This window comes from Ziziphus jujuba, chromosome 12 (assembly GCF_031755915.1).
Source record: "Ziziphus jujuba cultivar Dongzao chromosome 12, ASM3175591v1".
NCBI lineage: Eukaryota > Viridiplantae > Streptophyta > Magnoliopsida > Rosales > Rhamnaceae > Ziziphus > Ziziphus jujuba.
The window spans coordinates 3,124,860-3,146,445 of record NC_083390.1 but is presented as its reverse complement, the minus strand read 5'-3'; the positions used below and the strand labels follow the sequence as shown (position 1 = coordinate 3,146,445).

At 35.3% G+C, this 21,586-nt stretch overlaps 1 protein-coding gene across 2 annotated transcripts; it reads left to right on the top strand.

Moving 5' to 3' along the window:
- Nucleotides 1–11,459: 11,459 nt before the first annotated feature.
- LOC107428204 (G-type lectin S-receptor-like serine/threonine-protein kinase RKS1) lies at nucleotides 11,460–15,615 on the top strand. Of its 2 annotated transcripts, none has more exons than XM_048463131.2 (7): nucleotides 11,460–12,839; nucleotides 12,966–13,082; nucleotides 13,472–13,656; nucleotides 13,877–14,087; nucleotides 14,220–14,457; nucleotides 14,585–14,735; nucleotides 14,999–15,615. In XM_048463131.2, exons 1-7 carry the CDS (start codon nucleotides 11,501–11,503, stop codon nucleotides 15,311–15,313), a joined length of 2,556 nt encoding a protein of 851 aa, XP_048319088.2. In that variant the 5' UTR covers nucleotides 11,460–11,500; the 3' UTR covers nucleotides 15,314–15,615. The 2 variants fall into 2 exon arrangements, with proteins under 2 accessions (XP_048319088.2, XP_048319087.2); XM_048463130.2 differs by having other exon boundaries at nucleotides 11,461–12,884.
- Nucleotides 15,616–21,586: the final 5,971 nt, after the last annotated feature.

The window sequence follows — 21,586 nt, the reverse complement described above, 5'->3', positions numbered from 1 at the left end:
ATCAAAAATATAATTTAAATAATTATAAATAGATGATAAAACAAATTAAATACATTTAATTTAAATACGATTTTAAAACCTTTAGGATTTGAAATTTCTATCTGAAAATTAATACTTGACGCACCACAATATATACCAGTGATGCCCTACGATACCCAGCGTCCCGAGCATCGTCCGGCGGGAGGTTAAAGAGAGAAACTTGCATACGGTCGCTTCGGTGTCCCGACAGTGCCGCTGCTTAAACTGTCATCCCTGCCATGGAGGGGGGCGGCTTATGTGCACTATATAAAACTTGCTTGCCCTCAGTCCAATGGCAACTCACGGGAGACATTATAACTTGCACGCTCATCCTCATATACAGTATAGAACACCAGTACTATATGAGTGCATCTAAAATAAATAACCAAATTTTATTATAAAAAAAATGTAATTTTTCCAAAACTCACCGTGAGAATTATACCATTTTTCGAACTCAACCTCCCACATTTTTCTTTAACATTTCCAGTATAAATCCACCGATAATAATATACAATTAATTTTTTCCCAAATCATAAAATCAATCAAATAATGTTCCATGGGCATAATTATATAATTTGAAACCACCAAACTTAAACCAATATTTTCCTTGAAATATTTAAAATCAAATCATGCTCAAAAATAATATTAAAATCCAAATACAATTAATTAAATGAAAACACCTCCCTCATGCGTAATAAATACAATTAAACCACAATAATAATAATCAAGAATTTCTTAATAACCCAAACTTTCATTTAGCATCAATGGGTGTATATATATATATATATAAAATAACATATTTTTTTTTCCACAATTATATTTAAATTCCACCACATGAGCATATTTCTAAATATCAATTTAACACAAAATAAATATAATTAATCACCCCAAAATAGTTTTAAAGATGGGTCACTCACCTCAAGTACGTGTCTCAATCGAGATCCTCTGTAGGATCAATTCCACTACCTACACGTGACCTAAAATATCTACAATACACAAAACTAATTATTTTAATATTTTAATCGGGTAACTCCCAAATGGGTAACCGGGAAGCGAACACAAAGGACAACCAAAATTGATGAGTAATATATCGAATCGAAGCTTGAGTAACGAGGATTATGAATCTGGTTTTACTTCCCGGAGATCGGATCCGAGGTGGCTGGAATCTCATCGAAAAGCTCATAGATTTTAGACCCTCGATTCTCACAATCCGTTAAGATTTGAGGAAAGGGGACACTGGATTTGGGTTCAAAGGGTTGGAATTAGTGGGAAAGGAGGGGCGGTGCAACCAGAAACTCGCCGGAAAGTCAATTTCCCGGTGAGCCGCCGTGGTCACCGGAACCCATCACTGCCGACGACACGTCCGGTGGCCACTGGCTGTGATTTTTGGTAGGAAGGTAGATCTGGTAATGGGTAACTCAATGGGACTGACAGTGAGGCAAACGGTGGCCGGAATAGGGGGAAATCTTGGTTTGAAGGAATCGACGCTGCCGCCGGAAAAAGCCTCGATCCGGGCTCGTTGGCAGTCGGTTGGCCGGCTGGTTTTCAGGTGGCCTTCAAGGTGGGGTGGCACATGTGAGGGAAGGGTGGCTGAAAAACTGCTAAGTGGCGGTGGCCGGTTGGTTTCTCTCTCCAGCTCTCTTTCTCTCTCTCTCCTCCCCTCTTTCTCTCTCCTTCCGCCGGCTCATGCATTTTTGCCTGAATAAAAGCCACTCGTGGGTGACACTGTTCACTCACAGGATTGGCTGAAATTGCAACACGTGGCACATACTGTTCACTCAAGCCAGATATATTAAAATATTACGGTATTCGAAAAATTTCGCATGTCCATAACTTTTTAACCATATATCCAATTTAAGCGTGCTGCTAGTCTATGAACTCGTATCGATGAGTATTTTACAACCATACAAAAGTCAAAACAAAATTCTACAACCATAAAAAGTCAATTTCTGGCACCTTTTGGATAGTTTGGCTCTCGACTTATTTTGCCCATAACTTTCAAACCATAGCTCCGTTTTTGACGTGCTACTAGTCTACAAACTTGGGGCATCATGTACTTCGCTACTGTACCACGATCAACAAGAAATTTCACCCGGAACAAAAAGTCAACTTTTTGATCCACTTGGTCAACGATCAACCTCGATCAACGTGCAAGAATTCCAATGTAGTTTGGGACGTGGTGTTACAACCTTCCCCCCTTATAAAAATTTCGTCCTCGGAATTTCGCACATCACTGGAACAGGTAGAGATACTGATCACGCATCTGCGCCTTGGGCTCCCACGTTGCTTCCTTGATTAAATGATTCCACCATAAAACTTTAACTAAAGGAATATTCTTGTTACATAGTGTAACACCCCGTCCCAAAGTACAACGCAAATTTTCCAACTTTGACCGTTGACCTTTGACTTTGACTTTGACTTTGACCGCTGACAGGGGTCAAAAGTTGACTTTTTATTCCGGTTGGAATTCTAGGTTGACTGAGGTACCGTTACGAAGTACACGTTGGCACGAGTTCATAGACTAGTAGCACGTTGAAAACGGAGCTACGATTTGAAAGTTATGAGCAAAACAAGTTGAGATCCAAACTGTCCAAGGGGTGCCGGAGTTGACTTTTTATTCATGCAAAGTTGAGCTTTGACTTATGCATGGTTGTGAAGTACTCGTTGATACGAGTCCGTAAACTAGTGGCGCGTCTGATTTGGACATGTGGTTTAAAAGTTATGGACCCGTAGAGTTTTTCAAATACTGTATTATTTTAATATTATTTTTAAGCGTGTAACGATGTGCCACGTGTGACTTGATAAATGTGACCATGTGTCGCCATGTTGAGATGCCACATGTCAACCGTGTTTAATATCATGTTATTTTATTATTGTTATTTTATATAATAATATTATTTTTTTTATATATTATTTAATTATTTTTATTTTATTTTATTTTCCTTTTTCTTTTTCTTTTTCTTTCTCTTTTCTTCTCCCCACGTGGGAAAAAAGGCCACGGGGCTGTTCCTCTTCTTCTTCCTTCTTCCTTCATTTTTCTTCCCATTGGCCGTCTCTCTCTCTCTCCCATGTTCACCATTTCCGGCCACCACCTTGCCACATGCGCCAGCCACCGTCCAAGACCACACGTCGGCGAGCTCACCAGCTAAATTTGGCGACGCGCCTAGATCGGGCCGGCTTGAAGTTTTTCGACGATTCTCGCCGTTTCCGGCCAGCCCAGTCCAAATTGCCACCCCTCTCCCCCTATTTTGGGTTCTCTAAGTTCAAATATGGCCTCCAATTTCCAAAATTCAAAGTGGTTTGTGAGATGCGAAGGAATCAAGACCGGCCGAAACTTTCCGGCCAAATTCTGGCCACCGCCGGTTGAATTGAGCCCAATGGAGGTCGGTAATGTGATTCTCATCTCACAAGCTTTCCATAGACATATAATTTGTCAATTTTGGTTAAAGTTTGTGTTAGACCCCTCGGGTACCGGGTATTATTTACCCGAATAAAATATTAATTTATTTGACTGTGTGTGAATTGTGTTCTAAGAGCACGGGTGAGTCTGGAATTGATCCCGTGGTGGATCTTGGATTAATTGCGTGCTCCAGGTGAGTGACCCACCTTGAAAACTATTTTGGGCAATTAATTATATTTATGTTGTGTTAATTTGATATTTACAATTTATGCTCATGTGGTGTATTTTAAATATAATCGGGAAAAAATATTATTTTATATATATATTTACCCATTGGTGCTAAACGGAAATTTGGGGTCATTAAGAAATTCCCGACTATTATTTTATTGTGATTAAATGGTATTTATTACACATGAGCAAGTATTTTCAGTAATTAATTGTGTCTGGATTTTATATTATTTTTGGGCATAATTCGTTTGAATATTTTAAGAAAATTATTTGTTTAAATTGGTGGTTTAATTTTCATAATTATGCCTGTGGTATATTATTTGTTGAACCACGTGTTGCGAGAAAAATTATTTTTATTGGTTATTTGTTATCGATGTTTTCATACCCGGTTTGTTAAATGGAAATATGTGGGATGGTAAACATGAAAATTGGTATATTTCTCACGGTAATTTTGGAAAGAACGATACGGTTATAATTGATTTAATAATTATTTTAGACGCACTCATACAGTATTGGTGTTCTGGTGTTATATGTATATGGTTAGCGCGCAAGTATTATGTCTCCCGTGAGTTGCCATTGGACCGTGGGCAGGCCAGGATGACGGTTTCAGCAGCGGTACTGTCGGGATGCCGAAGTGCCGTTTGCAAGTTTCTCTCTTTAATCTCCCCGCCAGTCGGTGCTCGGGACGTTGGATATCGGAGGGCATCACTGGTATATGGTGTGGTGCGTCAAGTGTAATTTTTAGATAAAGTTTCAAACCCCAAAAGTGTTCAAAAATTATTTATTATGATTTATTGCATTTTAATTATGTATTGGGGTATTTATTTATTTATTTATTGTTTATTAAATTATTTGATCCCTTGGTTTTCGGGATGTACGAATATCGGGTTTTGTGAAAATGTTTTAAAAGGGGAACATTTCCAACAGAGTGAATAGTGAGGGTTTTGAGAGAAAATATTACTTCAATTGTTTATGATTATTTATTTATTTAATTGTTGATATTAATTAAATTCATTTCATTGCTATATTATTAATATTAAAGGTGTTCAGTAGATAGGGTCACTCACTGAGATGATTAGCATATCACGTTTTTAAATTTCGTTCCCCTAGGTCCAGGTTGGAGACGTTGATTGTCCGGGGCGAGCCCAACGTCTCAGTTCGTTACTGAAAGTTCAAGAAGTATTTCTTCCCTTTTTCCTTTCTATCTTGTATTGCTTCTTATCTGTCATCATATAAATTCCACATTTATTTGTAAAACGCTCTGTATACTGTATTGGACGTTTAGTTGTTATTTATGCATTGATTTGCTGTTATTCTTTGAAGTGCTATAAATTTGTGGAAACGAATTGTAGTAACGTGGGAGGAATAAGGGGATGTATATAGAAGTGCATTTTCAGTGCAGGAAATTGTGGTAAGTCCTACCCTTAGGGGAGGTGCTGCCGGATTTTCCGTTGGAAGGTTCAGTGGTATTTCCCTGGGATCAGGGCTTGTCTAGGGTTCCGGGGAGGAATCTTGGATGGGTCCTGACACGTAGCACCCGCTCCTTGCGATCCAAAATCTGCATTGGTTGCTCTACATACAAAAGATCTTCCCTCAACTCGATGTTAGGAGTCTCGAGTACGTGTGATGGGTCTGCAATATATTTCCATAGCATTGAAACATGAAAAACATTGTGCACTCGGGCTAGCTCTTCTGGTAATGCTAATCTATAAGCCACGGGGCCAATCCTCTCCGTAATCTCGTAAGGCCCAATATAACGAGGACTCAACTTACCTCGTCGACCAAAGTGTACTACTCCTTTCCATGGAGATAACTTTAAGAATACCCAATTTCCTACTTCAAATTCCAAATCCTTCCTACGCACATTAGCATAACTCTTCTGTCGATCTTGGGCAGCCTTCAACCGATCTCGGATGATCTTCACCTTGTCCAAGGTCATCCGTAAATACTCAGATCCAACTGCATTATTCGTTGCAAGGAGTCTCTCTTCTCCTACTTCACTCCAGCACAAAGGTGTCCGACATTGCCTCCCATATAAGGCCTCATACGGGGACATCCCAATACTCGCTTGATAGCTATTATTATAAACAAATTCTACCAATAGCAATTGTTTATCCCAGCTACCGCGAAATTGCATAACATAAGACCTTAGCATATATTCTAATGTCTCAATTGTGCGCTCAGCTTGTCCATCAGATTGCGGGTGAAAGGCGGTACTGTAGTTAAGTCTTGCTCCTAACACATCAGCTAACTTCCGCCATAGTCGTGAAGTAAAACATGGATATCGGTCGGATACGATGACGAGCGGTACTCCATGAAAACCCACAATACTTTATACAACAACCGGGCTAATTTCTCGGGTGAGAAACGCTCTCGTACCGGTAAGAAGTGTGCCAACTTGGTAAGACGATCAATGATCATCCAAATACCATCGTATCTCCTAGGTGTAGGGGGAAGCTTGAACATAAAATCCATATTGAGTTCTTTCCACTTCCATACGGGAATAGGTAAGGATTGGAGTAGCCCTGAAGGCTTCTGTCTTTTTGCCTTTATTTGTTGACAAATTAGGCATTTTGATACAAAATCTGCCACTTCCCTCTTCATGCCAATCCACTAATAGTACTTAACAAGCGTTCGGTACATTTTGGTACTTCTAGGATGCATCGCATATATCGAGCTATGCGGCTCCTCTAAGATCTCCTTCTTGAGTTCTGGAATATCAGGAACGCAAAGCCGTCCTTTATACACGAGGGCCCCATCCCTCCTTATGGAAAACTCCGGATCAAGGCCTTCATGTACCTTGCTCTTAATTGTTCTCAATTTAGGATCTTCCATTTGAGTCTCCAATATACAATCCACTAACACCGATCGCGCCTGAAATCTAGCCATAAGGACTCCAGAAGGATGCATATGCATTAACACCCCCATTTTCTTCAACTCCACCATAAGAGGTAGTTGAATGGCTTGAATGTGAGCAAGAGATCCGATAGCCTTCCTACTCAAAGCATCTGCTACTACATTCGCCTTGCCCGGGTGATAATCAATCACACAGTCATAATCCTTCAATAACTCCATCCATCTCCTTTGCCTCATATTTAATTTATTTTGAGTGAAAATGTACTTAAGGCTTTTGTGGTCGGTATAAATTTGGCATGTGGCCCCATACAAGTAGTGTCTCCACTTCTTTAGAGCAAAGACTACCGCCACCAATTCTAAGTCATGCGTAGGGTAGTTTTGCTCGTGTTGCTTCAGTTGCCATGAGGCATACGCTACCACCTTTTGATTCTGCATTAGCACGCAACCCAACCCTTGATGGGATGCCTCACAATAGACTTCAAAACCCTCATTCCCATTAGGTAAAGTTAAGACAGGTGCGGATGTCAACCTTTGCTTCAATTACTGAAAACTCTGCTCACACCTGTCCATCCAGCTAAATTCAACATTCTTTCGGGTTAAGTTATGAAGCAGTCCGGCAATTCTCGAAAACCCTTCTATAAAACGACAGTAGTATCCCGCTAATCCAAGAAAACTTCGTACTTTCCTCACAGTAGTAGGGTGCTTCCAATTCAACACTGCCTTCACCTTATCAGGGTCCACATAGATACCTTCGACTGACACAATGTGTCCGAGAAAATCTACTTGATTTAACCAAAACTCGTACTTATCGAATTTAGGATAAAGCTGATGCTGTCTTAGAGTTTGGAACACTCTCTTCAAATGCTTCACGTGCTCCTCTTGGCTCCTAGAATAGATCAAGATGTCATCTATAAATACAATGATGAAACGGTCCAAGTACGGATGAAACACCTGATTCACCAAATCCATAAAAGCCGTTGGGGCATTGGTAAGTCCGAATGACATCATTAGGAACTTATAATGTCCGTACCTCATCCTAAAGGCAGTATTGGAAATATCCGACTCTCGAATCCTTAACTGATGATATCCAGATCTTAATTCGATCTTAGAAAACACTTTGGCACCTTGGAGTTGATCAAATAGGTCATCTATCCTTGGCAACGGGTAACGATTAGGGATGATCACCTTGTTAAGTTGTTGGTAGTCGATGCACAATCTTAGACTACCATCCTTCTTCTTCACAAATAATATTGGAGCTCCCCATGGCGATATGCTTGGTCTAATAAATCCCTTATCCACTAAATCTTGCAATTGGACCTTTAGCTCCCTTAACTCCACTATAGCCATTCGATACGATGGTAGAGAAATGGACACAGTACTCGGAATCAATTCAATAGAAAAGTCAACTTCCCTTTACCGAGGCAATCCCAGTAACTCCTTAGGAAACACATCTGGAAAGTCCCTCACCACGGACACATCTTCCAATCTGACTCCACTTACTCGGGTATCTATCACATGAGCTAAATACCCTTGGCAACCCTTGTTCAGTAGCTTCTTGGTGGTGAGGGTAGATATTAATCTTGGCAAAGGCCTCCCAACTTCCCCATGAAATACCACTTCAGGCAAACCTGGCTTCCTAAATGTAACTTCTTTATTATAACAATCTACGGAAGCATGGTTCCTTGCTAACCAAAAAACATTAATTAGTAAAGCATCGCTTATTTAACATAATATTTATATTTTCTATCTATATATAAGTATTGATTATATATTGTTACGGTTTCTTGTCATACAATTCATTCTCCCTTTCTAAACTATAATTTCTCCTGCTGCTTCTACAAAGGAATGAAAAAAGCATTTATTTGTCCTTATATGTATATAGCTGCATTGATCATAGAATCTATAACATCAACCTTTTTTTTTAAAAAAAAAAAAAAGGTAGAAAAAAAGAACATGAAAAAAAAAAAAGGAACCAATTGAATGTTAAATATTTAAATGCAATATATATGGCAGGTGTGCAAGCCCACTAAAACAAAATTATATATATAAATCTATATATATAAGAATTCATTTCATGTAGGAGACCTTGAAACACCCTGGTCAACTTATTGCTAATTAAGTTGAGGAGGGAAAAATAATCAATTATTTTCCAATGAGGATTGGATTTGTTCTAGTGCTGAAACTCAGATTGGGATCGAATTCTCAAAGCAATTATATCTTGAAATTTCATGGTATTAAGTAGATATCTATAAATGATTAAAAAGGTGGTCTAAAAGCTTAAGGAAGTGCTAAAACTAAAACTTTGTATAAGTTTGTTTGCAGTTGGGCCAGAGTCCAGTTGTTGGACACACATCAGAGATTCAAATTAACCATGATCAATATTCCTGGCATTTATCTATGCATTACTAGGACTAAACTTTAGCAAAAGAAAGACAATCAATATATGCAGATCACCTAGAGAAGATCATTAATGATAACTTCAAAATAAATTTTTTATTATTGATACTAGCGAGTTACCTTATGTTTTGTGTGTGAGAAAAAACTAGTTTTAGTCAGATTCACATTAGGATGATTTACTATTTTTAATATATCAAGTATTTTTTTATTAGTTATTGAATTATATCACTGATTAAAATTTAAAATTTTAAAATGATGAAATATTGATTAAGTGAAATACAAAAACTTTATCGAACGAAAGTGAACTTTGTTGAACGAAAGTGAACTTTGTTGAGATTCGATAATTAATAAATGTAATTGTAAATCATAAATCTTAATGTGATCTAAGAGCTGAAAAAGAAAATTCTAATATTAATTTTGATATTAAAGATTTGATTTGAACTGATTATATATATATATATATATATATATATTTATATAAGCATAACGCATGCTTGGGCAAAGAATAATGGCAAAGGATGATCATTTTCATTGTTGTCTAGTCATTGAGCACCATTTTGGCGACCATGCCTTATACATCCATCGTTCATGGCTTTGCAAACAATCAGAAAACAAAGCAATCGACAGAAACTAAAAACAGAGAATGTACAAAGAAGATTTGAAATTAACAGACTTACAAAGAAGATTGGAAATTAACAGCTTGTTTGGTGGTCTCTAAATTTATTTTTGTGCTTTTGCTTTTGGGCTTTTTTGGATACAGCCTCCATTTTACCAAAATGAAATAAATGACTACTACTAGCTTGTTGATTGACTTAAAGCACTGGTGCAAAAAGTTCTTATCTGTCATCATACAGCAGTTTTGTATATGCATATATGGCATCTAATATTAACTCTTACCCACTATGTATAAGACCTTTTGCTTTTAGCCCCCCCAAAAAAAAAAAAAAAAAAAAGATAAAAAGGAAAAAGATCTTTTGCTTCTAGTAGCCTAAAAGACTTGTATCTAGCCATTTAGACCCCTTTTTTGTTTTTGTTTTTGCTTTCAGATTTTCAAACTATATGCGTCTATAGCGTTTAAGTCATTTTGTCAAACACTTGTATCTATAGTGTGTGTGGATCAATCCCCCAAACAAAATTCCAAAAAAGCAGCACTAAATTGGTGGTTTTAAATACAAATTTTCGACAAAATTGACAAAACCAGTATGGACTTGTCGGGTTCATTGGTTCAGTCAAAGGTGGAAAACCTAAACAACTCGTGTTCAATGAGTTGTGGGTATCTTTTTCAACAAAAAAGCTTAAGTCCACCTGATAAACAAATTAAGCTTACATTTTTCCCCCATTTATTACGTGGATGACAAGTAAGGATGAGTTCCAAGAAAATTATATCCAATTACCAGTATGTTAAATTGGACAGATTGAAAAGTAGTAGAAATAATAATAAAATAATAATAATAACAACAACAACATGAAAAAATAGTCAATACCAATGGAGACATGAGCCACATATATAATCATAGTTGAAAATATCCATAATTTCTTTGATACTGTTTCAAAATTTTCATTTTTCCAACTTGTCAATAGGAAATATATATTCCAAAATGAAAAAGATAAAAGTTCTGTAATTTTCATTACATATTCGATGTTTCTTTGAAACTTTTAGTTCATATTTATCAATATCAGTTCCTTCATATTTTGGTTAAAATTTTCATAATATCCATTGATATTTTTGAAATTTTTACCAAATATATTTTTTTAAAATTTTAAAAATATCTATTAAATTTAATTTTTTATAAAAAAATTAAAAACATTACTAACATTTAGTTAAGTTTACCAGAAAAAAAATTGTATTTTAACCTAAATAAATTACTAAAAATATAGTATTCTAATTATTATTTTTCAAGTATTAAAGAGCTCTATCTACGGTGTTAAGATGATATTTATATATCATAATGTAATTAGTGATATGTGCATTATATATTTTAATCAATAAATAACCTTATCATATATGCATATTTTTTTGCTTATTTCCTTTATCAATAATATTATATTAATATTGTTAGTGCTTACTGCAATTCCATTAATTAAGAAAATATTATAGATATTTAATATTTTTCAATTTTTATTGTCAAATTGATTATTTGATTAAATAAGTTAATCTTTAAGTTTTAATAAAAAATTCCATTTTATTTTCTCCATAAGTTTCCATCACTATTATTGATGAAAATTTCCATTTTTATAGTCCATTAGATTATTATTCATAATATATATAATAAAATATAAAGCAAAAGAGAATAACAGCTACGAAAGGTATTAGCGGGAAAAAAAAGAAGAAGCTAGGAAAGGGGTGTTCTGACCCTATTTTTGTTTTGGGCGTGTAGAATATTATGAAGGAAATAGACAACAAATAAGGGATTGTCAACCTGTAACATCAAGTTTTGGTGACAGATCAGCGACGTCACTAACCAACGGTTTGAAATTGTCAATAAGAAGAAGCAAAAAGTAATATTCACGGACCTATCTAACGTCAAATTCACAATGGCCGCCTAGTTCGGTCTACATTTTCTTACACCTATGGCTTCCCTTAATTAATCCTAATATAATATGAATCAATACAACTTTAGTATGCAAATATTTTCAACAAAAAGCTCTGCAACCCATTTAAATCATATTGTTATGAATTATTTTACACATGCTATGATTCACTATGCGTTGCTTCTGTTCATCATTTTCAGACTTTGCACTTGCTTAGACACAATATCAATAAAAACCAATCCCATTAGAGACACAGACAACACTGTTTTAGTCTCCAGCGGAAAAACTTTTGCACTTGGATTCTTCGGCAAACCAAATTATCGCTATGTTGGAATTTGGTATCACACAATTCCAGGCCAAACAGTTGTCTGGGTTGCTAACAGAGATAATCCTATAACCGATTCCTCTGGTTTTCTCTCCATTGATACAACAAATGGAAATCTTGTACTCTACCACAACAGCAATATTAATCAAACAGATGACGTTGTCTGGTCCGCAAATGCTTCTTCTTCAGCATGCTCACCTGCAAGTGATTGTGTAGCTCAGCTATTGGATTCAGGCAATCTTGTTTTGCTCCATAACATCAATAAACAGGTTATATGGCAGAGTTTTGACCACCCCACAAACACAATGCTTCCAAACATGAAACTTGGGATAGATCGAAGAACTGGACTAAAGAGGTTCCTTACTTCTTGGAAGTCTGAAGATGATCCAGGAATAGGAAATTACTCGTACAGTATTGATCCAAGTGGGTCCCCTCATCTGATCTTGTACAAAGGTCAGATTCGATGGTGGAGATCTGGTCCCTGGAATGGCATGATGTGGAATGGAGTGCCTGCCAGTGCCACGGACTTCAATGCGAGTTTTGTGAACGACAACAACGAGATTAGTCAGATGTGGGATGTGTTGGACTCCTCAATCTTTTCCCGAATTGTTGTAAATGAGTCTGGAATGGTTCAACTCTTTATATGGTACGAGGGAGCTGAGCGACGATGGAATGAATTGTGGTCAGCACCAACGGATCGCTGCGACAAATATGGACATTGCAGTGCATTTGGTCTTTGTGATACTAGCACTCCTACACAGTTTGAGTGCACTTGTTTGCCGGGATACGAACCCAGGTCTCCGACTGAATGGTACATGAGAGATGCAAACCATGGCTGTGTAAGGAAGCCAGGGTCATTGATTTGCAGGAAAGGTGAAGGGTTTGTGAAACTTGCAAATGTGAAAGTTCCCGATACGTCTAGAGTTGAAGTGATTAGCAGTGGTTTGAGCTTGAAAGCATGTGAGAAGGAGTGCTTGAGGAACTGCAATTGCACGGCTTATGCCAGAGCTAACATTAGTGAAAAAGGCAGTGGATGTATACTTTGGCATGGCAATTTAATTGATACCAGAAAGCTCACAGCTGGTGATGGTCAAGATTTATATGTTCGCGTTAATGAGCATGATTTATGTACTTTCTTCTGAACATGCTAAATTTCCTTATATTTAATTGCATTCTTATTTTCAACTAATTAGTATAGTTTTTATGCAGCCAAATATACAAAGAAATCTAAACGTTTGCTTGCCACTATATTGATAGTCTCAGTTGTCTCAGTTTTGTTCAGCATCATCTTTTTTGCATATTGGTTTCTAAAGAGGAAAAGAAAAGGTATGTCACACTTTTTTGTTACACTTTTGTTTTCTACTAAGATTGCAAACCTTTCTATTTTCACTTTCTGATTCATGAAACAACTGAACAATAGGTCAAAGTAATTGTATTCTAAACAATATTTAATTTTGCTTACCCTTTTATGTTGAAAGATTATGTGTTTTATTTGCTATATGGCCTTTGGTTTTTAGCCGGTGAAAATTGCTGTAGCGACACAAAGTAAATTCAAGGATTCAATCTTCAAGTAAAAAAAGAAAGCCAGAGACATATATATATATATATATATATATATATAAAGATTAAATTATTTAATGTTTTATTTCTCTGTTATCACTTGTTCTGTAAAAAAAGAGTTGAAACGTGTGTGATAATTCTGTTTTTCTGTCAAGGGCAACATAATTTCTTCCTCAACGATAACATTACTTCTGGAGAATCCTCCGAGGAGAGGAATCTTGCAAAGAGTAAAAGGCATCTGGATTTACCATTTTTTGATCTAAGAACCTTAATTACTGCCACGGACAATTTCTCTGTTATAAATAAGCTTGGACAAGGTGGATTTGGTTCAGTCTATAAGGTAATAATTACTCTAGAACATTGAGAAGTATTTAAAAATCATATTACTTCTTTTTATTTCTCATGGCTTCCATTTAGTGCTCTTTGATTAATATTTAGTACCACATTTACAAGGGCAAATTGTGTCTAATCAGAACTGAAACAGTTTGATTAGCCAGAGTATGATAGCTAGGGAGAGAGGATTTACATATAAATATACATAAACTGGTGTGTGATTTTAGGGTCAACTAGTTAGTGGACAAGAGATAGCTGTGAAAAGATTATCAAAATATTCAGGACAAGGAATGCAAGAGTTTAAGAATGAAGTCACAGTGATAGCAAAGCTACAGCACAGAAATCTAGTGGGCCTTTTGGGTTGTTGCATCCATAAAGATGAGAAGATGTTAATATACGAATACTTGCCAAACAAAAGCTTGGATTACTTCATATTTGGTAAGAACTTTTTAAACAACTACTAGTTTACTAAAGCCACGCCGATAAAAACATGAATATTATTGTTCCCATCATGCGATTACATTTTTATCTAAGCATTCTAGACTGAAGCTTTCCTGCTATACTTTCCAGATGCAAGAACAGGGTCAAATTTGGACTGGACAAAGCGGTTCGAAATTGTTATTGGAATTGCTCGAGGTATCTTATATCTTCACCAAGATTCCAGACTGAAAATCATCCACAGGGATCTAAAAGCTAGCAACGTTCTACTAGATTCTACAATGAATCCAAAAATTTCAGATTTTGGAATGGCTAGGATGTTTAATGACGACCAAATCCAAGCAAGAACAAAAAGAGTAGTCGGTACATAGTAAGTGCTCAAATTCATTCATGATTCACCTAATTAGACGAAGGCTGAACTGAGATTAGATGCTTTTCTTTTTTTTCTTTTTTTTTTGTTTTTTTTTTTTGGTTTTTTTGTCCTTATATAACTGCAGTGGTTACATGTCACCGGAGTATGCAATGCAAGGGCTATATTCAACTAAATCAGATGTATTCAGCTTTGGTGTTTTGCTTCTAGAGATCATTACTGGTAGGAAGAATACTGACTATATCAATGGAAGCCCATTCCCGAATCTCATTGGACATGTAAGTTTTGTTTTTCTTAATGTTCACTTTGTGATATCTATGTTTTTCATTTTGGGATCATGTTCTTTAAGTACTTTTCTTGAAGTTTTTATTTCTAGAATTTGTTTCAAATTATAGTTAGGGAAAAGCTTAAAAGAAAAAATAACAATAAATGCACATAATAAAAACCATTTCAAACTATTTATGAAAGTCAATCTTATTTTAGCAGACCTTGGTGACTTAAACAAATGAACATAGTATTAATTGCTTTTTGGGTAATATAGATGTGGGAGTTATGGAAGGAAGGAAGAGTGTTGGATATAGTTGATCCAACACTGTGTCAGCCGTTTTCAGCTCAGGATGAGGTTTCAAAATGCATCCACATTGGGCTACTATGTGTGCAGGAAGGTGCAACAGACCGGCCAACCATGTCGGAGGTTATTTCCATGTTGACTAATGATACCACTCTTCCTCCACCTAACACACCTGCATTTATTTTCCAACAGCAGACCTCTCATGATGCCAACTCTTCAACATCAAGATCAGGAGAAGCTGTTTCTTTGAATAGCGTTACCATAACTATACTTGAAGCTCGTTGAGCTCAATGTATTATATAAGGTGTGACATTATTCTTCTTTATCTTGCATCTAGAGCATATTATTGAGAACATGGATCTACCAGTTAAAAATATCTTCTTATTTGATCCGTTGTGAGTGACAATTGATACTAAACCAATGATGCTTAACTCTAATATGGGCCGATTTGTTCTACTTTGTGTTAGTGATGAGTCAGAAATGTGAAATTATTCTCTAAATCACAACATTCCGATTCTTGTAAATTAGATCATCTATGTTTGTAAATTTTTTAATTTTTAATTTTTATTTATTTATTTATTTTTTTATCTTTTAAATTGCTCTATGAGGAAGTCATTGGAACACAAACAACCAAAAATTGTTTGAAAATTTTCATTACTGAAACAGAGATAAAACAGGGGAAGTGCCCTTATATGGCAATAATTTCAATGACAATAATGTATTTTATCAAAAGTTTTGATCATTAATGTTCGTGATGGTTATTACAATGGCATTATTTTGTATCTTGATGTGTACGTGGTGATACGATGCGTACATGTGCTGAAAATTTCACAGAAGACATATATTTTCTTTGGTGGTTTATCATCCACGCTGAGCAGCAAGCACGCCACATTTTCATTTTGTCATTGTGAATATACTTTTTCATCCAAATGTTTGGCTATAAAATGGGCTGTCGCTAACTAGGAAATGCACAAATACATGTTACAGAAGTGTGAGAAAAGAAAGATGGCAAGTGGTAAGGTGATGAAGCTGATTTCATATTGTTTGTGTTTTCTTAAGTACATAATAACAGTTCCCTCTCTGTAAGCTAAAACCCTTACTATTTGTTCTACAAGGAAAGAGCATTATCGGCCTCACATGTATATACTTGCATTGATCATAGAATCTCTAAAAGCAACCTTTAACGGAGCAATTATTTAGATCATCTAGTTCACATTTTTTATAATGTGAAATTGTTCCTTATGATAGTCTAACGCAGACAACCAAAAATTGCTTGAAAACTTTAGTACTGAAACAGAGAGCTAGACAGGGGAAGTGCCATAAGTCTTAGCAACTTTCATATCTAAAGCCAATACTATAATTTTGTTTTCCAATATCAGAGACGCTCTAAATAATTGTCGATCATATTCGTAATGAGCTGGTCGGTCGCATTACAGAACAATGTGATGGAAAGCCTTTACAAGACGTTTTGCTTCTAGTATCTTAAAAGGCTTGTATCTAGATAATTAGATCTTCAGTGAAAGATGGAAAGCCTAAACAACTAGTGTTCAACAAGTAATGGAAATCTGTTTTGACTAAAAACTTAAGTCCAGCTAATATACAAATTAATCTTACATTTTTTCCCCCATCTATGATGTGGATCACAAGCAATAAGGATGAGTTTCAAGAAAATGATATCCAATCATCAGAATGTTAATATTTATTTTGATACGTGAGCCAAAATAGACTTTTCAATTGATAGGTGATTGCAATTAACTTAATAAGAACTGTGCTATATGGTAATAGTCAAAATATATAATACAACTGTTACAATTACATTATCATTCATCAATATCATCTCAATACCATATAATGTTCTTTACTGGTTAAAAACTATTGCTTTCTTTCTCGTTCTAGTTTCTAAATGTATAATATGAAAAATAATGAAAAAAAGATGTATTCCGTTGATAATTTTGTTTTTAATAACTAAAATGCTAACCATATGGATCTAACAATATTATTTATTCTACTTATTTTCAGTTGATATGTGATATGCAATGATATTCAATTTCATTCGTTTACCCCTTGGCTATTTGCAAAAATATTTAAGATATCATCATGTTGTTGAAATTTAAAAATAATAAAATAAATGTATTCTATGTCTTTTAATAATTAATTTATCTTATAATACTATATTTTATATTTTAACTTTAAATAAATTTCATTAAAACTTCTATTTTTTGGATAAAAAAGTTAACAAAGTTAAATTTGATATATATATATATATATATATATATTTCTAAAATTTTTCTAGAAATTTTGGAAGAAAATTCGATAGTATTTATGGAAATTTTGACCAAAATGTGAATGAATTAATATGTGTGTATATATATAAATATATGAACAGAAGCCTTAGAAAAATACTGAAGATTTCAATTTGATGGAAGATGCAGAAATTTTAGCAATTTCTTTTTGAAATTTAAATTTCCTATCGACCTATTGAAAAAATTGAAATTTTGTTGAAATAATCATGAAAATTATTGATATTTTAAGCCTTGTATATACTAGAATTTGTCAACTTGTAACCTTCAGTTAACAAGCACTCTCTCGAGTAAAAGAATTTGGGTTTTTGAATGTTAGTCTTATTTACTTCCCCTAATTTGGTGGAGCAGCAAATCAAATGAAAAGAAATAACCCAATTGAGCAACTCAAATGCGATGAGAGTCAACGGGCGTCATAGAATTTATAAGATAATAGCTTTCTTGAGCTTCAAGTTTTGACAGTGGAGGAATTATTAAATGTGGTCCTTGTACAAAACGAACCATTCTAAGCAACGGTCTGGACACTGAATCTAAAAATTACAAAGCTAGTTCAAATCTTATTCGCTTATATGGGAGAAGTAAGCTAATTAAAACAAATAAACAAAACCAAGCAAAATAAGTGAGTGACGTGATGCATTCCAACGCTGAAGTTGACAGGCATGTGGGCACGGGAAAGGCACGTGATGTTCAACACTCATTTGAATTCAAAGTTCTTCAAGTCTTCCTCCCCATCAGTTTTCCTCTTTTATTTATTTATTTATTTATTTTTTTAGATCTAAATCTAGTTGTCAATAGTTTTGAATAAGTTAAAATTGTTAAGAATTTTCTGGGCCGAACCATAGTGATGTAAAGTCTTTAAAACCTTCTTTCTTAATCTCTTTCTTCATTTTACTTTACTAGAATTTTGATATTATACTAAATTCATCTAATTTACAAATAAAATTTTAAAGTCAAGTCTTTAAAACAATCCCAAAAAGATATCATTATGTTAATTTAAAAAAATAGGATATACTCTATATCTTTTAATATTAATTTTTCTTAAATTATTAAAGATTTTATCTTTAAATTAACTAGACATCAATCATGTTTCTAAAGTTTTTTTTTGATAAAAAATTTAAAAAATCAAATTTAATAGATGTTTCCAAAATTTTGTAAAAATTTTGATAGAAATTTTGAAAATTTTAGTGAATATTATTAAAAGTTAGGCTAAAATGTAAACAAATTGATATTGATATAGAACATTTTAAAGTGATATCCCAAATTTCAATAGAAACCACATAAATTTTACCTTTTTTTTTTCTTTGGAACCTGATCTTCTATAAATGTATTCACAAATGGAGATTTCAATTAAATGTCGCAGAAATTATTATAAGATGAACCAATAACCAAAGCCATGATGGTGACTTCATTTATGGGGTCGCAAGCAGTGACAAACCATAACAAAAGCTGTAACCATTACTTCCTTTGTGAGGTTACAAGCAATATATATATTGCTTCATCATTGGTACGGACCTATCCAATTTTAAGATTTATCCCGTCCATATAATATACATATATTTTCAGGGGTTTTCAGATGTATTGAGTATTTACCTCTCTGTTTGCTCACCTTTATACTAAGTTTTATGAATAAAAACTTTACCTTTCTTTGCCCATGATTTTTTCCCATCAAGGATTTTTCATGTAAATCTGTGTGTGTTTTGATTTTATTCTTCTATTACTATTATTTTTGTTCTATTTTTCGTATCAAGACTATTTTAGACATAGACAAATAGCATTTTTCAAGATATATATATATATATATATATATATATATATCCTGTAGGATAGTCTACCATGTCAACCATATATATAGACCCTTAAAAATAATAATAAATAAAAGGGAAATGTAAACTAAATGTTGAAATATTTCCCAAAAGAAGGGAAAAAAAAAAAAACCTACATGTCAAAAAAAACATATAACCTGGCAACAAATGGTCTGTTAATTATCCAGATTTTCAATACCTCTTGGCCGTATATATTTGGGGATAATATGTCTACATGTACAGACAAATTCACATAAAATATGATGTTAACCTCTGATAATAATCCCTGAGGGTGGAATAATATATATATATATATATATATATATTCATCAAAATGCTGTTTTATGGTCTGGGTCCTATCGGCTCTTGACCTCCACTACTACCACAGAGCCCTAATTTTTTTCTTCAAAATAAATTTCACCAAACAGGTCGTACTCCGGGCTTTTTGGGTAGGTCAATAAGAATTCAGATCACTAACTCTAACAATTTCCACCTTGACACGAATTCCATACAAGGAATGGAAAAACACAAAACTCCAATCTTCAATAGAAGCTACCACTCTCTTCCACAAAATCCCTTAAGGGCATAGCTTAGCAACGAACACCAACCAAGTCCAAGCAATGCTCAAACTTGGCTACTGGAAGTGCCTTGGCCATCATGTTAGTAGGATTATCATGAGTACTCACCTTACTGACAATAATATCACCACATGTAATAACATCATGCACAAAATGATACCGAACATCTATATGCTTCGTCCTCTCGTGAAACATCTGATCTTTCATGAGAAAGATTGCACTCTGACTATCACAAAAGATTGTGGTAATCTGCAAATCATCATTAAGCTTACCAAATAATCCTTTCAACCAAATAGCTTCCTTACAAGCCTCAGTAATATCCATGTACTTTGTTTCAGTAGTTGATAATGCAACTTAATTCTGCAAAGTAGCTTTCCAACTAATACCACAGCCACCAACAGTAAAAACATATCCAGTAAGAGATCTTTTTTTATCCAAGTCTCCAACAAAATCAGAATCTAGATACCCAATGACTTCATCTCTAGTCCTCCCAAACTGCAAACAAACATCAGAAGAACCATGCAAGTATCTGAAAATCCACTGAATTGTTTTCTAATGTTCTTTACCAGGGTTTCCATGTATTTACTAACTACACTCACTACGTATCCCAAATATAGACGTGAACAAACCATAGCATACATAAGAGATCCCACTGCACTAGAATATGGAACTTAAAATATATAGTCAACATCATCATTTGATTATGGAGATAAAGCAGATGAAAGCCTGAAATGAGCTGCTAATGGTGTACTAACAGGTTTGGCATTCTGCATATTGAATCTACTAAGAACTTTCTCAATATATCCTTTCTAACTTAGATACAATTTACCTGCCTATCCATCTCTAAGAATCTCCATTCCAAGAATTTTCTTCGGCACTCCCAAATCGTTCATCTTAAACTCTCTACTAAGTTAGGCTTTAACTTTTCTTATCACTCTTTTATCCTTGGTTGCAATCAACATATCATCCACATACAAGAGTAAGTAAACAAACAACCCATCATCTCTCCTCTTAAAATAAATACAACTATCATAAATACATCTTTTAAAACTGTTAGAGATCATAAATGAGTTAAACCTCTTGTGTAACACCCCGTCCCGAATCGCACCGGAATCCGTGCACGTTGACCGAGGTTGACTGTTGACCGTTGACCAAAGGGGTCAAAAGTTGACTTTTTGACTCGGTGGGAATTTCGAGGTGACTAGGGCACCGTGGCGAAGTGCACGATGCCACGAGTTCGTAGACTGGTAGCACGTCGAAAACGGAGCTACGGTTTGAAAGTTATGGACGAAACAAGTTGCGGTCCAAACTGTCCAAGGGGTGCCGGAGTTGACTTTTTGTTTATGGGGAATTGAGCTTTGACTCATGCATGGTTGTGAAGTGCTCGTCGATACGAGTTCACAGACTAGCGGCACGCTCAAAACGGACATCCGGTTAAAAAGTTATGGACGTTTGAAGTTTACCGGATACCGTATTATTTTAATATTTTTGGGTCGTGAACAGTGAAATGCCACGTGTCAGCTTCTGAGTGGTCCACGTGGCATGAACAGTGTCATGCAGGGTTTTAATTTTGAAAAACTCTCGGGGAAGAGAGAGAAAGAGAGAGAAGAGAGAGAAAGAGAGAGAAAGAGAGAGAGGAGAGAGAAAGAGAGAGAGAGGACCCGCCGGCCGCCGGCCATTTTCACGTTTTTCCGGCCTAGTTACTGTACACGCGCCGGCCAGCCAGATTGCCCACCTCATTTCCGGCAAAACCTCCAAATTTCATGGCGAACGGCCGCCGGACGCGTCCGAATCGGCACTATTCCGGCCGATATACAGTACACGCGCCATACACCCAGCATCCTCTCCTCAAGTCCGGCCTACCCACCAAAAATCAAG

Excerpts from the sequence above, each read along its gene's own strand:
- LOC107428204 (XM_048463130.2), top strand. The coding sequence starts at position 11,501 with ATGAATCAATACAACTTTAGTATGCAAATATTTTCAACAAAAAGCTCT. Across the intron at positions 13,657-13,876 it reads GATTTGGTTCAGTCTATAAG|GGTCAACTAGTTAGTGGACA; the intron begins GTAATAATTACT and ends GTGTGATTTTAG. Across the intron at positions 14,458-14,584 it reads AAAAGAGTAGTCGGTACATA|TGGTTACATGTCACCGGAGT; the intron begins GTAAGTGCTCAA and ends ATATAACTGCAG.